The following is a 15089-nucleotide window of genomic DNA, read 5'->3' on the forward strand; positions in this document are numbered from 1 at the left end:
CAAAGGAAAAGGAACGTGATACTGTAAACGATCTCATCTTGCAAAATACGTTTTTTTTTTTTTAATCTCTTAGGAGAGAGTATCTCAGAGTTCTCATAATGTAGATGATTGTAGAAATAACACGACTCATATTTAACAGGTCATTTTCAGGGATAAGACTAATAATTCTGCAACAACTGCAGACAGTACAACTGCTGTACTCCACTGTTACTACAGTCACGCATTTACACAGTACTACCAGCGGGGGCGCTGTCTGCAACTCGACAACACCTGAAAAAAACAGCGAAGAAGTCACCACGCGTTAGCGAAGATCGTCTAATTCTGATGTCGTTTTATCCGTCGCCATGGATACCGTCTTGTCACAGACCAGAGTTGGGAGAGTTTCTTGTTTTTTTTAAGCGCCAAAAAAACCCCAAAACGTATAGATTTGTCGTGAAACTCGATATAATAATTAATTCATACGAATACCTCTGGAGTGTGCGTGGCAGTAAACCGTTGTTGATGTCATTCCCGTGATCTGAATGCTCCTTTTTGCGCCACCAGAAATCAGGTGCAGAGTGAGACCTCTTGCTTGATCTTCACCCTTCGTTTGTAGCGTGCCACCTCAATTGAGCACAACAGCTAGCTAGAGAAAAATAAAATAAAGCCAGCGGGCTACTGGTTGAAGTCGAATATCTTACGTGACGGCTACACACGTGGACTTACAATACAAACTTTCAGAGTAACCTCAACAACAACAACAACAACAACAACTCATACTCTTCAGCGGCATGTTAGTTCACATGCTAACGTGTTAGCTTGTGTCGTTGACAGCTAGGTTAGCCATGTACACAGAGCTCAACAGCATCCTGAGCACCGGCCCCGACAGCTTCACTCAGGTAACGATTTGACCTTTTTTTTTAAAGTTTTTTTTTAAAAAAAGACCAGAAAGCCTCAGCAGCCGTGTAGCTCGCCGTGGTAACACATGCTTATCCTTCTACTCATGTCTTCGTCTGAACGTACAGGGAGATTTCATCTTGGTGTCAGACCGACAGAGTGATGCCTCTTTCCTCATCCACCACTTCCTGTCCTTTTACCTGCGAGGTGAGTTGTGAACACCCGTACTTGTACTTGTGTTGGGGAAACGCGTCCATTTGCTTCCGGTCAGTGGCTCATGATGATGATGTTGTTGTTGTTGTTGTTGTTGTTGTTTCTCAGCACGATGCAAAGTGTGTTTCCTGGGCCTGGTGCAGTCCTTCAGCCACTACAGTGCAGTCAGTCAGAGACTGGTGAGTCTCCTCTTGCACCCCTGTCCCAACTTACTGACTGTTTTTTTTACTACATACTGTATATCTAGCTATATCCACCACCTGTGCTATACATACGTATATTTATATGCACATATTTGTACTGATTTTGTCCCTGCACAATCATCACGTATCGGTCATACTTTCTTCTTATTCAATCCAAGCCACTGCACATTCTAGCCTTCTTTCACAAGGCAATACTTGCACTCTTTGAATATAACGTATTAAGCTATTTATAGTCTTTTTTTAATAGTATTTTTTTTCTACCTCTTGCTACGGCACAAAGTGCAGGCGATCCGGATAAGAAGTGCACAGCTAGGTGCTACGTGCTCTCAGAAGAGATGAGTCTTCTTGAGGTTCTTGATGCGCTGACAGCGTTTTGTTCCACCGTCAGGGAACCAGAAAACGAGAACGGCCCGCGCTGTGATCGCTCCCTGTGTGCGAGATGACAGACGACTTTTACTCGGAGGAACACGACGGCCGAGAATGAGCGTGAACACATATGATTACATTCGAGTAGACGGGTGCAGACCCAGAAGTCGCTGTGTGGGCAAACATCGGTGACATGAATTTGATTTCGCTGGCCACGGGGCATCCCAGTGGAGGTCGATGAGCAGAGTTACCTGTGCCCCGTTTGTTTTTGTATTGCGTGGTCATTTTTTGGCATTTTATGGGTCACAGCGACATCAGATGGTTTTTCATTCTTGGGTTCTTGCTTCTAATGTTGGCTACTTGGCATTATTGTCAATTCAAGATGTGACATGACATTCTGTTGTTTTGAATCACTTAAATTGTATGTATTACATTAAAATATGTGTGTGTGTGTGTGTGTTCTCAGGGTGTAAGTCTAGCACAAGCGAAGGAGAAAGGTCAGCTGGTATTTCTTGAGGGACTGAACGAGTCATTGTCGGTTTTGATTCCTCAAGAAACCCACGCAGGAAGCCAAGACATGGACTTCCTCAGGTAAAATACATTCAAAAATAAATCAGTTTTTTAGAAATGATACGATGATTTATTTTTGTCACATGGATTCATTAACCCCTTTGTTTTAGTTGTACATGTATATATCTTTATCATCATGCTGTCAGTTTGTCATAACTACACTTTATCTGTCAATAATGCATAGTGTATTTTCAATCCAACAATAATATATTTGTACACTGTTGTTAAGTTTTCCGTAGCATTTTCTACACTGTGTAAGAACCCTGCCAGTTTCTCATCAGCTCCGTCTCCCTCGTGTCCGTATCTTCAGGGATCCTGCAGTCGGCCTGCGGAGCTTGTACGAGTTTGTCCAGTCTAGTGTAAGAAGCTCTGTCGGTGTGGAGGAAGGGGCAGAGGAGTGGGGACCCCCGGTGTTGCTGGTGGATGACCTCAGCGTGCTGCTGAGTCTGGGGGTGAGCGCTGGGGCCGTGTTGGACTTCAGCCACTACTGCCGAGCCACAGTCTGCTCCCAGCTACAGGTTAGAATTCTTCCTGTCGAAGCATCGACACTTTTTTTTTTTTATTTTCAACTATTGGCCACAGCCCACTTCAGGTGTAGTTACACAGCTAAAAAGAGAAGTCATGTTTGAAAAAAATCAGTGGGACGGTTTGTTGTCTTAAAGGAGACATATTATGCTTTTTCAGTTTTTTTTTCTTTTTTTCTTTCCTCTAGTGTGTTTAGTCGTTTTTTGCAGATGTAAAAGATCTGCAAAGTTAAAAAGCTGAAAGTCTGTGGTAAAGGGAGCCCCTCTCCCCGCCAGAAACTTTGCTCCTGAAGGTCCTAAATAGTTGTCGTCAGATGTCAGGATGATACTTTTCCGTAACATTGTGACATGGATGTTACAGGATGTTACGGAAGTGCATGAAGCTCAACTAGTGGCCAGTCTGACGCACCCCCAAAACAAAGCCAGTTAAAGCGAGAGCGTAGGACGACACTTCCTACATGCGCCGGAATTGGTTGACCGATCACAACAGAGGGGAGCCAGCTGGCCAATCAGAGCAGACTGGGCTTCATTGGGAGGGAGGGGCCTTAAAGAGACAGGAGTGTTTCAGACAGAGGCTGAAAGAGGAGCTAGCGGAAAGTGATGGGTTTCCTGATCATTACATCATGTAAACCTTAAAGAGTAATAACACAAATTAACAATATGAACTTGAATGTGAGCAGAGTATGTTTTCTTAAAAATGTCGGTAGACAAAAGTTGTTTCTGTGTAAGAGATATTTATAACTGGACGCAATTTACTTCACTTTGACAACTCGCTTAAAAATGATTCACCCCATCACTATGAATTTGAACTGTGATTGCAGGGCAACATGGTGATGCTGGTGCGCTGTGATGGGGAAGAAGAGGAGGAAGATGGCGATGACGAAGGCTCAGAGCGGCTCCTGAAGGGCCTGACGCACCAGTGTAGCCTCGCTCTTAATGTACAGGGTCTCCCAACAGGCTACTGCAGGGACATCCACGGGCAGGTATGTGAGCCGCCAATTTTTTTTAATCATAAAAATCACAGGTATGCTTGCATAGTCTATACACTTTAGATTTTTATTTTTTATTTTGATTAATATGATAATTATTTTATCATACACTACAATTTCCCAAAGCTGATTTGGACCTATGTAAGTGCTGCTCTTGTCAGTTAACAGTTCACACCCCAAATGTATTCAGTTTACCATCATAGAAGGCTTCAAAAACAAAAAACTGCAAATATTCACGTGAGAAGCTGGAAACCTTTTTTGGCAATTTTGCTTTAAAAAAAACCCCACCGAAATTACTATTCACTCATTAAAAAATGTTGCTGCCAAATTTTCTGGCTGACAAATAATCAATTATTCGGCTAATGGTTTCAGCTGTAGTTGTAGAATTTGACATCAAGATGAGGGAAAAATATGCATTTCAGTGTCAACTCACCAACACTGAAGATGTAAGCCTGATAGGTCGGGAAACACCTTTTATCAATACCTACAGAGGGCAACAGAAGTATTAATATCTAAGTGAAATTACAGTAGTATTGATGTCAACAAACTTTTCAAACAGTAACACAGTACACATGACACAAGGTGTACAAAAGCTCTGACAAACTTGTTCAGTACCTAATGTATACCTTTGTTTTCAGGTGGAGGTCTGTTGGAGGAGGAGACAAGGTGATGGGCAGAACGCGCAGAAGAAACTCTTTCAGTACAAGGTCCATGATAAAGGAGCTTCCTTCTTCGCTCGAGGGACGTCCAGTGCTGTTCTCTAGACGCTCAACACATCCTCGTGTGCCTTTGTTCACACGTGACAACTGGCACAAACTTCACGTTTTGACTCGACCAGACAAAACAAATGGCCGGCGAGCCAAGACACATTTACCAGCCACAGTCGAGCTTCACACAGTCAGTGACTCGGTCTGGGTCCAGAACCAGACCTCTGAATCTCTGCCCACTCTGGTGGTTTTCATTTCTGTCAGTCAAATAAAAGACTATTCAGTTGCTTAGGTTAATCAGTTTTTGTGTGTAACAGCAAACTCTGATTATAGACGTTTACATTGTATTGTCCTGTTGTCATGGTACATCGTATGTGGGCCATCTGTTGTCCTGCTAAATTGTGAACACAATAGGAACAATACATAGACGGAGCTTCGTGCTTACACCACGCGTTCCTCTTCAGGACTTTTCCAATCTGATTACATTTTGGAGAACCTTACTACATACATTTGCATATTAATTACTTAGAGGGACAATAAGCCATTTAGGAGAAAGCTTGTTTCTCTTTTGTTGTTGTTGATGATTTAAAGCTCTGGCTGAGCCCGTGGCACTGTACTCTAGCACGTCTCCTAAGGTGTCGGCGAGTGATGTTTACAAACTGCACAGTGACCATTTTTTTGTTTTTGAATTACAGAGCCAGGGCTGAGCCGAAAACCCCAGATTTTTACAAAACATGTATTGGATTAAAATCACTTACTAACCCTTTAATTATTTAATACTGAATATGTAGTATATTCAGACAAATTTGTACCAAACAGATTGTTTTACACAGTAAAAATCTGGGGTCCATGATCTGCAGGCATTTGCATATTAATGAGTTAAAAACTGGGTCACGACGTGACAGGGTGATCCATGTGCCTCCTGTTCATGGTTATGGAAAATACAATGGACAATGGACTGACTGGTGATTGTACCTCAGAACAAAATGTAACACTGCAAGATGTTCACACCGCAAAAAAATCGTATGAAACGGTGTGAAATAATTTCAAGGTGCAAGTTGTTTACCTTACTCCTAGTTTGGTGCAAATCAGCGGTTTTTGTGTAATCCTGCTAATACACAAATAGAGAGATGAAAACATAAGTATTTTTATTTAAATAAAAATACTAGTAATAGATAGTATTAGTATACTCGTACTAGAATTGCACTGGGTTGATCTTTATCAAGACAAGCTTGGACTCCCTCTCTCATCTGTAGTTCCTCTCTGCCTGCCTGCTGTTCCTCCCGGCGACGCTAGAGGTCGCTGTGTGCCCGCTCTCGCTCGCCGCCGGGTCGGAGGTGAGAGTGGAGAGGTCGCTGGCTGCTGCGGGACTTGACAACTTGGAGATTTTGAAACGCTGCCCCGTACATGTCCCCGTCGGGCTCGAGTCGCACGAGTTTGCCTCCGGCTCTTTTTCCCCCCGGAGCGAAAGGGAGTCAACGCCGCGGCCGTCCGTCGGTTCCCTCAGCGGGTCTTCGGCGAAGACGACTACGGTCGGGGGGGGGGCATCTCTGAAGTTTATCCAGGTAAGTGTGCGAGCGGCGAGGCTACGGCAGCCCGCTAGCATTAGCTGCGATGCGAGGAGGTGGTGGGAAGCATGGGAGCTGCTGGGTGTTTTAATCGTCCCGTAAATGTTCGCAACAGAGGCGTCGTCGTGGCTTCACACACGGACATCGGTTTAGTTTCCATTGCGCCGGGTACGAATGTGATACCCGGACATCACCAAACTTCCCTGTGCAACTCCACGTCGCCACCGCGCCTAGCATGCTAACATTTAGCGTTCATTTTGACGTTCGGCAGCGTTATTGGCGTTAGCTCCCAACTGCTCTCGTACGGCGTCAGACGAGTTTGTCGGGTGTCTGTGACGCTGCGCCATCGTTGCATCTACAAACTATGTTCTGCTGCCCCCCCCCCCCCCGACAAGCTTTCCTGCGACAACGCACATCAGCGAGGACACGGGTTGACAGCTAGCGTTAAGTTAGCTAGCCGCTATGCTAGCAGTGTTAGCAGCCTTTAGCTCGGCGCTAGCATCAAGCTGTCTGCCGATGAGGAGCGACACTTGTTATACTTGTACATGTGTGAGTTTTAGTCGAGAGCGTACTTTGTAAAAAGGTGTGGGTTACCTGCTGTTACCTGGATACCTCACTCTTTTATACAGTTCAAACTAGGGGCAGGGCGATATGGCCTATAATTAATATCGCGATATATTTTTTGTTATATCGCGATACACGATCTGTATCGTGATGCATTTTATAAATCTCATCTAAAGCACTTCACAAATGCACAATTCAACCATTTGATGCACACAATCACACCAGTGTGATGCTATTTGTCGTCCCTGCAACCCAAGACATTCTTTAATCTGAGATTATATTCATTTATGGTTTCTATTGGGACAAAGCAAGTCTTGCGCCTAAAAGACATTTCATATTTCGCGGTAATCGCGATATAGTCATTTAATACATCTCATGTGCAACAGGCCGTGATACATCGAATATATATTCAAGATCCCCTAGTTCAAAAACGACACATTATTAATTGGAAAGGGGCCCCTGGCTCATCACATGGTGCCTGCGGTGAAGTCATTGTGCTGGCCTGTTGCTGGCAGTTGATGTTGCGTCACCATCCCTGTATGTACTTACTGTCTGTGATGGCTATTCCACCAATACCTAGACTATAAAGGCAGGTACGTGTGCTGAAATGAAGATGCCTTTTGCAAACGTTGCCGCGGGTACTGGATAACCTGCAGCTATGATTGATATATATGTAGAAAGGAAGTCCCTGCCAGGAAATGGACCTCCTGTTACGCATCAAGTCTTGTTGCAGTGTGGTTACTGATTGACGGGAAATGGCTGTAATAGGCTGCGTCACAGTAATCTGCCCATCCACGGCGAGCTGGTCACTGCGTTTACAACAGGACTAATGGGCCTCACTGATCAGAGGAGCATGCTTCCACATTATGCAACGATTATGGCACTGGACGTCGGTGCAGTCCTGTTACGGGGAGCTGATGCAGCCTAAGCGCTCTTGGGAATGTTTGCAGATATATTGTTGTAGTTTCCAGTGATTCCTGTGTAGCTATACTGTAGGTGTGTAAATGTATTCCATGATCCGGACAGTTATGCCCCTGGAATCTATAAACCCCGGCGATGCCTTCAAGCTGGGCATTTTAGGAAGTGTTCAAAAGAGGTGAGTTGCCATTTCCTGTTATTTGCCAAAATCTCACACGTGAGAGAAGAGTATTGAACGTGTGAGTGTGTTGTTTTAGTTGTGAAATGGCTTTGATGCAGATCGTCCATGAACTCTGAGAACCCTTTTGCTCACAGTCATGTTGTTGACATGTGTCTTTTTATAAATCTACCTTAATCTGCAAGCCACCCAATTAAGCTGCAGGGAAGCTCAATGATCCCCCTCTAACTGAATTTCCGCCTGCAATGTGAAACACTGGGCCCGTCGTGTCTGTACGTGTGTTTCTGTCTGTGTGCCGGCCTCTCGTGCGGGAGGCACACAGACTGCCCTTTGTTCGATTATTAGTTGCCCAGCACGTGTGCACAAATAAACAGGGCTCGTGAACTGACACATTTTCCATGTTTTCTTGTTACAAATATTTATTTGTGATTTGATTTGATTTATTTTGACGAGGGTTTTAGGCAGAAATGTTCTTTTCATTCGCTCTGCCATAGCAAATGGCATGTCCCAACCAACACCATCCGGTCAGACAGAATGGGAGTTTCAAACAATCGCTGGTCACCTGCCAAAATAGCAGAAGAGAACCAGAGACAACAGTTCACCAGCACTCGGTCTGCGGCTCTTGATACTTTCCTGCGCTGCTGGTAGGATTTTGGTTTTCAAATCCCTCTTTTAAGCTCGTGAAGATTTTGAGACGTGAATGTCTCTGCATGATTTAACGTTCAGGATGAAGTCTGCGACCAGTGAAGCCGGGGGTGGTGGTGGCCATGGGCCCTGAGCCCTGCTCGTTGAGTTTCCGATCGGCTAAATCCCGGATTAGTTCACTGACGGAGATGCAGCCGAGCCTTTGCCAAATCAAGCCTCGCTGCTACACCCACGTAGCCCCAGAGCATGCAGTGAACTGCACAGGCGGCTGAGAAATGGAGGCATTCATTGAAAGTTTTCCCCGGCAAAACATTGAGCCGGAGCGGAACCTGGAGACTCTGCTTTCTCTAAGAAACCGAGAGGAGAAAGGCTTAACTTCAAAGCTCTCTTTGACCTCCGCAGAGCCCATTGTGCAAGCTTGCCGGGACGTCGCTGTGTTTACCGTATAGTGTATGTAAAACGGCAGATAAAGAGACTCCGGAGAGCGAATTCCTCCCAGGGAATGTTTCCGTTACTCCCGGGGGGACGACCCGAGCAGCCACACACTCTGCCTGAAACGCGAAGGAGTCCCTATGTCAACCTCAAGGCACCGCTTAAGATAAATGAGCCTGGACACAAACGGCTGCGAGCCAGAGAGGTGACCTGGTCCCTCGTCAGCAGGTATGGTCTCTCAGCATCGGGCCAGGCTTGTTTGATGGATCCAGTGTGCTAGCGGCCTGTGTTGTTGTTGTGTTTTGATAGTGTGCTGCACATGTGAGAAGCTGAGTCGAGAGGATCAGCACAACGAGATACTGTTCAGCTGCCGTAGTTTCACCAGGGCAGACGATTAGATATTGTTACACCAAACACTGATGGCCAGTGTTAAACTCGTGCTGAGTCAACAGCGAGATAAGAGCCGAGATTGAACAGAGAAGTCAAACAGGAGATTGAGGTGCACCTCCCGGAAAGCAAAGATTTCACACAGTTCTTCTCCTCGTTTTATATTGATACCATCATATTATAACTGGATTTATTCATGTCAAGCATTAAAAGCTAACAAAACAGTGATTGGAGTTCTTGTTTCACATGCGTGATGGTGTATCAGCCCCCTCACTGAAAGTTTCAGGAGCAGAACATTTACGGGCCACACCTTAAAATCGACCTGCATTGCAATAATCCACATTTTTGGTGGGGTGGGAATCCTTGGGTGTCTCACGATTCGATTGGATTCCGTTTCTTGGGGTCACGATTCGATTCAGAATCGATTTTTCATTCAAAAAAGATTCTCCATTTAAAATCGATTCTCGGTTCATAACGATTCATGTTTCGAAATCGTTTTTTTTTTAAATCGCACATGCTTCAGGATCTACTCCAGTCCTCTGTGAGCTAATAAAGGCTGTGTGGCAAAATATGGCATGAAAGTGTAAGATTATATAATCATAATTTTTTTTAAGTTATCAACTGATTGCAATAATGTAAACACACAAAGGGAAATCTATGACCAAATGTAATTTATTCATGCTTAACTCAATTCTCACCTTTTAAGAATAACGAGTTATACAAAAACAAAATTGTCTGGATCCTAAATCTGGCCAAGACTCCGTCTGACGCCTTTTTCAAAATAAAACTCACATCTAGTTCGCTATGTTTTCTCCGTACTAATCATGCTTATCAATAAAATACTTTCAAATATGTCCGGGAAAGCATGAGACGGGATGCTCCAGGTCTGCAGCCATACCCAGTGCAGTGTGGGTCGGCTGCTGGTGTCTGTCCCCGCTGCTCCTCTTTCAACTCCCGGTGATGGAGTACGACGCTAACCCAATGTCACATTTTAATTAAATGCGGTAAAAATGAGTCGATGGTTCTGTTTGACACACCAACAAGATGACGTGACCCCCGCAGTTGACTAATCACTCCCGGACCCCCCGGAATGAAAAAATAATACTTGCACTGTTTGAAAAATGGTTGCAAAAATATGACCATTTGGTCTCAGTTTTGAGCTCTGTTAACTCTCAGATTATAAACTCAGAGTAGAAATGTACCTGCTGCCCTGGTCTACATTACTGTTCTCCCCCCTCCCCCTCGTGTGATCTTGAGACTTGTAGATCTGTTTACGTCGAGCTACTCAGTCGGAGTTGCATCTTTTCTGCAGGGGTAATGTGTCCACACCTTCGTTGCAGCTGAATGAGCCGTGTGTTTGAGTGCCGTCCACCACGTGACCCCTGTATGAGCTCGCCTGGAATAAAAAACACATACACAGTGCCTGTAGTCAGCTGCATGTGTAGAGTTAGTATGCAACCAATTAGGTGTCCCGGCCTCTGCGCAGTGTTGTTGCTTTTGTCCGTGGAGATGTGCCACACACAGCATATGCCCTCTTGGGATGCAAAGTGATATTTATAAAAAACTTCTTCTAGGCTACCATACTGTATGTCTTTATTAACCCTCTGCTTTCCGTAGGCTCTCAGCAGAAAGAAACTGCTCACAGCTCTAAATACTGTTGATAAAAGATGTTATGTTGTTGATAGATTGATTCCTTTGTCTTAAAGTAATGATAAATGCCCTTCACAATATTTGTCTTAAAAAGTGACAAAAAATTAAAAAGACTTAAGGTTTCAGTAAACTGATAGAAAATCTGCAAATGTTTATTGTATCCACTTGATAAATTCAATTGTTAAATTTTAGACAAAAGTGGTTCCATGGAAAAAGGGAGAATTATTATTATAACTGTCTTTTATATGTGAAGTCTGATGGATCTCACTCGCTCCCGCAGGTCCCTGGATGCCCCGCGGCGCACCGTCCTCCGCCACCCAGTGCTTCCCAATGGCCGGCAGTTGACCCCGCCCACCACGATGACGCTGCGCGAGCAGCTGAGAGAGAAGATCTCGGCGGCCTTCTACCGCCACGGGCTGCTGTGTGCCTCCTACCCAGTACCCATCATCCTCTTCACGTCTGCCAGCATCCTCACCTGCTGGTAGGTGTCCTGTCTGGGGGTTCGTGTGTTAATGCTCCTGTGCTCAATCAAGTTTAGATTCTTGACCCCTGTACGTTGAATGTATTTTTCAGGATGTAGCGTTTATTAAAAACACACACAGGTGGGTGGTGCCAGTATTTTGCTTCCTGTCGCTTTGTTCACATGTTTTTAACTTAACTTTAGGTGGCTACACCAGCTTAACTTTTGGTGACCATGATTGCCTATACTACCACAAACTGCATACATTCTCATGGTATGTTCACACCAAATGCAATGACATCACATACAAAGACGAAATTTGCGAAATTAGATTAGCTTCACTCGATCGACTTGGTATATTTGAGCTTGAGCGAAATATTTGCGTGGTGTTGTGTCGCGAAAACCAATAAGCGTTGAGATTCTCCTGAAGTCACCGAGGTTGGTGTCCAAAAGGGAACGGCTGAATATTAGTGGGTGGCGTTTACCCGGGCAAGTAAACACAAAGGATCCAGCAGCCAAACTCGCGCGAGTAACACAATGCAAAATTTGCTTCACCTTTTGGTGTAAACGCACCACTATGGCGTCTTCATGACACACTGAATGCTCGCACCATCAAGGCCGGTTTTGGATTATTTTTTTTTTGCGAATTGGGAGCGAACTCGAGAATACATTGCACATCGTTAAAGCACCAAGACGACACATCACACTTACTACAGGTTTAGAGCCACTTTACAAGCCAGACAGTATTCGAAACTAAAAAGATGTGTAGACAAGCTCAACTCTTTCAAACTGACCATCTACACACACACACGCACACGCACACACACAGAGCAGCCCCACTGCTGACACTCACTTAACATATGCGCACATCCACTCTTGCTAAACCGCTGGTTGAAAGAAACGGCACAGGTCAGAGAGTTGGCCCGGCTTCATGAGTACAGGCTTTGTAAAACAATGTGAAACACACACGTGCACCTGCTGCGTGCTGTCTGTCCAGCACCTTACAGCAGGGGTGCCGAACAAATGGACTGACCGACCGACCGCCACCCCGGGCGAAGTGAAAGAAAAGAGCTTGAGGACGACGGGGATGTTAAAGGCTGGAGACCAGAGTGGAGGGCTGTGAGAAAATGTCCCTGCGAGAATGGGAGGCCTGTCCCTCCATCTGCTTGTCAGGAGGGGGGCTGGCTCTGCACAAAAGAGCCTTTGTGGAGGTACAGTGACCTTGGAGAGAGGGGGGAGGCGGTGGAGAGAAGTTCCTCTGAGTCAACTGACACATATTCTAAAAGAGAGATAAGCAACATATATACGCACACAAGATGATCACACAATGTCTACGTGGAGGTCGATAATGCTACCGATCAATACCAATGACTCAGCAGTCCTGTAATAACAAGGATTTGATCTCAATCTTTTCTTCGACCTCATAACTCCACCTCTGGAGCTCAACAGTTCCTCAGCTGGAGGCTTCTGTGATAACAAACGAGGAAAGTGGAGAACAGAATGTGTTTGTGAATTGGGGGGGTGGGGGGCGTGTGAGTCTCATGCAGTTTAGAGAGTCAGAGTGTAACTCCACCAGGCTTTTGTGTGGAGTTACAATTACCAGATGTCCCCTAAACGCCTCACATGCAGCTTATCTGTAGATGCTACAATTTATGAGGGCTCTCACAAGAGAGAACATTGTCTTCGGAGTCAACATAACGGACATTGAGAGTGACTCTATATTGAGCATTCTACTGGAAACATTTTTTTAATCCACAAATCCAAATGGAGGAAAATGAAACGCCATTTTTTCTCTCTTTTTAAAATGGACCTTGTGGAGTTCCTTAAAGCTCATGAAAAGGAAACCAAATCGCTCATCAGAGCTTATGATTCTTTGAAAATATATGACCTCATATGCGCTCAGGGAAATATATTTGTCATTATTATTAATGTTGTTATTATATTATTTTATCATCTATTAATTGAGCATATTATTTATTTTGTTATTTTTGGACACTCTTGTTTAATGTATCCTTATGTGCCTTGAAAGTTTTGTAAGTGTTAATATTAAGATCTTAATGCCAAATATTCTGTATATCATCTTTGTTTCATTAAAACCAATCAAAAATGGTGAAAAAAAACAAAACAATAATTTACATGTCGGGGAAATGATGCGTACAGGGTTCCTACGCACTTAAAGTGTGGATAAGTATGAGGGTCTGGATGACTATGGAAAAATCTTTGCCTTTCCAGACTTAAGTCTAAACAGAATCTCTCTAGTCTAGTGAATCATGGCTGTGTCGAGGTTCATCACTAAGAAGTATCACTAAGAAGTGATGAACGTGGGCGTAAGGATAAGTAGTTCCTGTCAACCGGGCGTTAGTTAGATGATCCTGGTGACAGGTAGTTACTTTGTACCACTTCCCCCATTGATGATAAAATAAATTTGAATCTTTTTCATATCAGTATGACTATATTAACCATATCAATTCGCACGGGCACATCATGATCAACCTTCTGGAGAAACCTTGACATTCTGGGAATGAAGTGCAACATAGTAGCGACACAGTCAGAATGTAACGTCTTAGCAGTCGGATTTCAAGAAGATTTATTGACATAATAATATTGACTTATTAATAAACATCTAGCTATTAGCATTCAGATGTCAAATATGGTCTGAAAAATCTAGCGGGAAGGTCTTGGAATTTGAAATGGAAAATGTGTAGGAAACCTGTAATAATCTCATCATTCATCCATATTTTGTGTTTGTTGTAATATAGCATACTGTCCTGGACGGTCTTATACTGTCCACTCATTGTCTTCTGGTTCTCATTCATCCTGTTAATGTTTCCAACCAGCGACTGCTTGGGGAGACGCTGCCTGTCAGTGGTCAAACTGAACGTGTCAGCGGTGGATTGGACAATGTGGCGTCAACTCGTTTAACAATACTGAAACTTGTGGAAAGGGAGAGAGAAGGAACAGGAAGTGTGTGTGTGTGTGTTGAAATTGTCTGGTTTATAAGTGAAGACGGTGTCATCCCATCTTACACGGCTTTGTCTTCAGAATCCGTCAAAAACTATGGGTTTGACAGATTATTACAAAGTATTTCCATAGTATTGATTCACGAGTTACAATCATTTGATTGGCCAACACGGCGGCACCTTGCCAAACGATGTCACATGGTTTTGCTGCAAAAATCTGAGCCTGTTCCAAGTGGGTGAGCGTGCGGAACACCCGGCGCTGGCAGACTGACTCTATTCAAATGAATGAAAGGGTGCAATGTGTGAACACGGACCTGGATTCAGACAGTGAACTGGTCTCCGCTTGTGACGGCCAGCTCGTCTTCAGGTGCTCTGTTCCCACTCCACCGACATCACACTCAAATGTCAGTGTGACGTGTGAGGCTGAAAACGCTTGACAGCTCAATGTTTTCTCTCCTGCAGTTGTGATATTAGAGGCGCGCGCACACACACACACACACATTCAAAGAGTGAATAGTTGACTTGTTTCCTAAGGACCCACCCATTTAAGAAAAAGGGAGTGGGTTTTTCAAGGGAGCTGGAGGCTCTGGTTTCATGTTTTCAGTGCTGCACAGTGAACACACACACACACACACACACACACACACACACACACCTTTTAAATTAGCTATTTGCAGTCTGCCCTAACTGCTGCAGAAATGAAAGTTAATACTGAGTTTATTTAATAAGAAACGCGTCAATCAATCAATTATAATATGTTTATTTATTGTAAAAATAGTAATTAGTAACACTTGATAGTATAACGCTGCACCGATGTGAATTGTTGTCTGAACATTGTCTGATGTATTTGCTTAAATACTGGTTGAACTGAATTCAGTG

General features: G+C 44.1%; 2 protein-coding genes across 5 annotated transcripts in view; both read left to right on the forward strand.

Moving 5' to 3' along the window:
- Positions 1-343: 343 nt before the first annotated feature.
- elp6 (elongator acetyltransferase complex subunit 6) lies at positions 344-4745 on the forward strand. 2 transcript variants are annotated; one of them, XM_035607617.2, is made up of 8 exons: positions 344-550; positions 814-878; positions 1005-1083; positions 1198-1268; positions 2125-2249; positions 2539-2746; positions 3574-3735; positions 4380-4745. In XM_035607617.2, exons 2-8 carry the CDS (start codon positions 825-827, stop codon positions 4503-4505), a joined length of 825 nt encoding a protein of 274 aa, XP_035463510.1. In that variant the 5' UTR covers positions 344-550; positions 814-824; the 3' UTR covers positions 4506-4745. The 2 variants fall into 2 exon arrangements, with proteins under 2 accessions (XP_035463510.1, XP_035463509.1); XM_035607616.2 differs by lacking the exon at positions 344-550 and adding an exon at positions 567-721.
- Positions 4746-5615: 870 nt separating this feature from the next.
- The window catches only part of LOC118284646 (SREBF chaperone), a 33583-nt gene continuing 24109 nt past the window's right edge, over positions 5616-15089 (forward strand). Inside the window, exons 1-2 of one of the 3 annotated variants that reach the window (XM_035607527.2) lie at positions 5616-6013; positions 11071-11271. In XM_035607527.2, the coding sequence (XP_035463420.1) occupies positions 11150-11271 (122 nt within the window). In that variant the 5' untranslated portion in view covers positions 5616-6013; positions 11071-11149. Of the gene's footprint in view, positions 6014-6056; positions 7677-7728; positions 8982-11070; positions 11272-15089 lie in introns of those variants that run through there. The other 2 variants (XM_035607525.2, XM_035607524.2) reach the window with 2 other exon arrangements.

Source organism: Scophthalmus maximus, chromosome 10, assembly GCF_022379125.1.
Source record: "Scophthalmus maximus strain ysfricsl-2021 chromosome 10, ASM2237912v1, whole genome shotgun sequence".
Classification (NCBI taxonomy): domain Eukaryota; kingdom Metazoa; phylum Chordata; class Actinopteri; order Pleuronectiformes; family Scophthalmidae; genus Scophthalmus; species Scophthalmus maximus.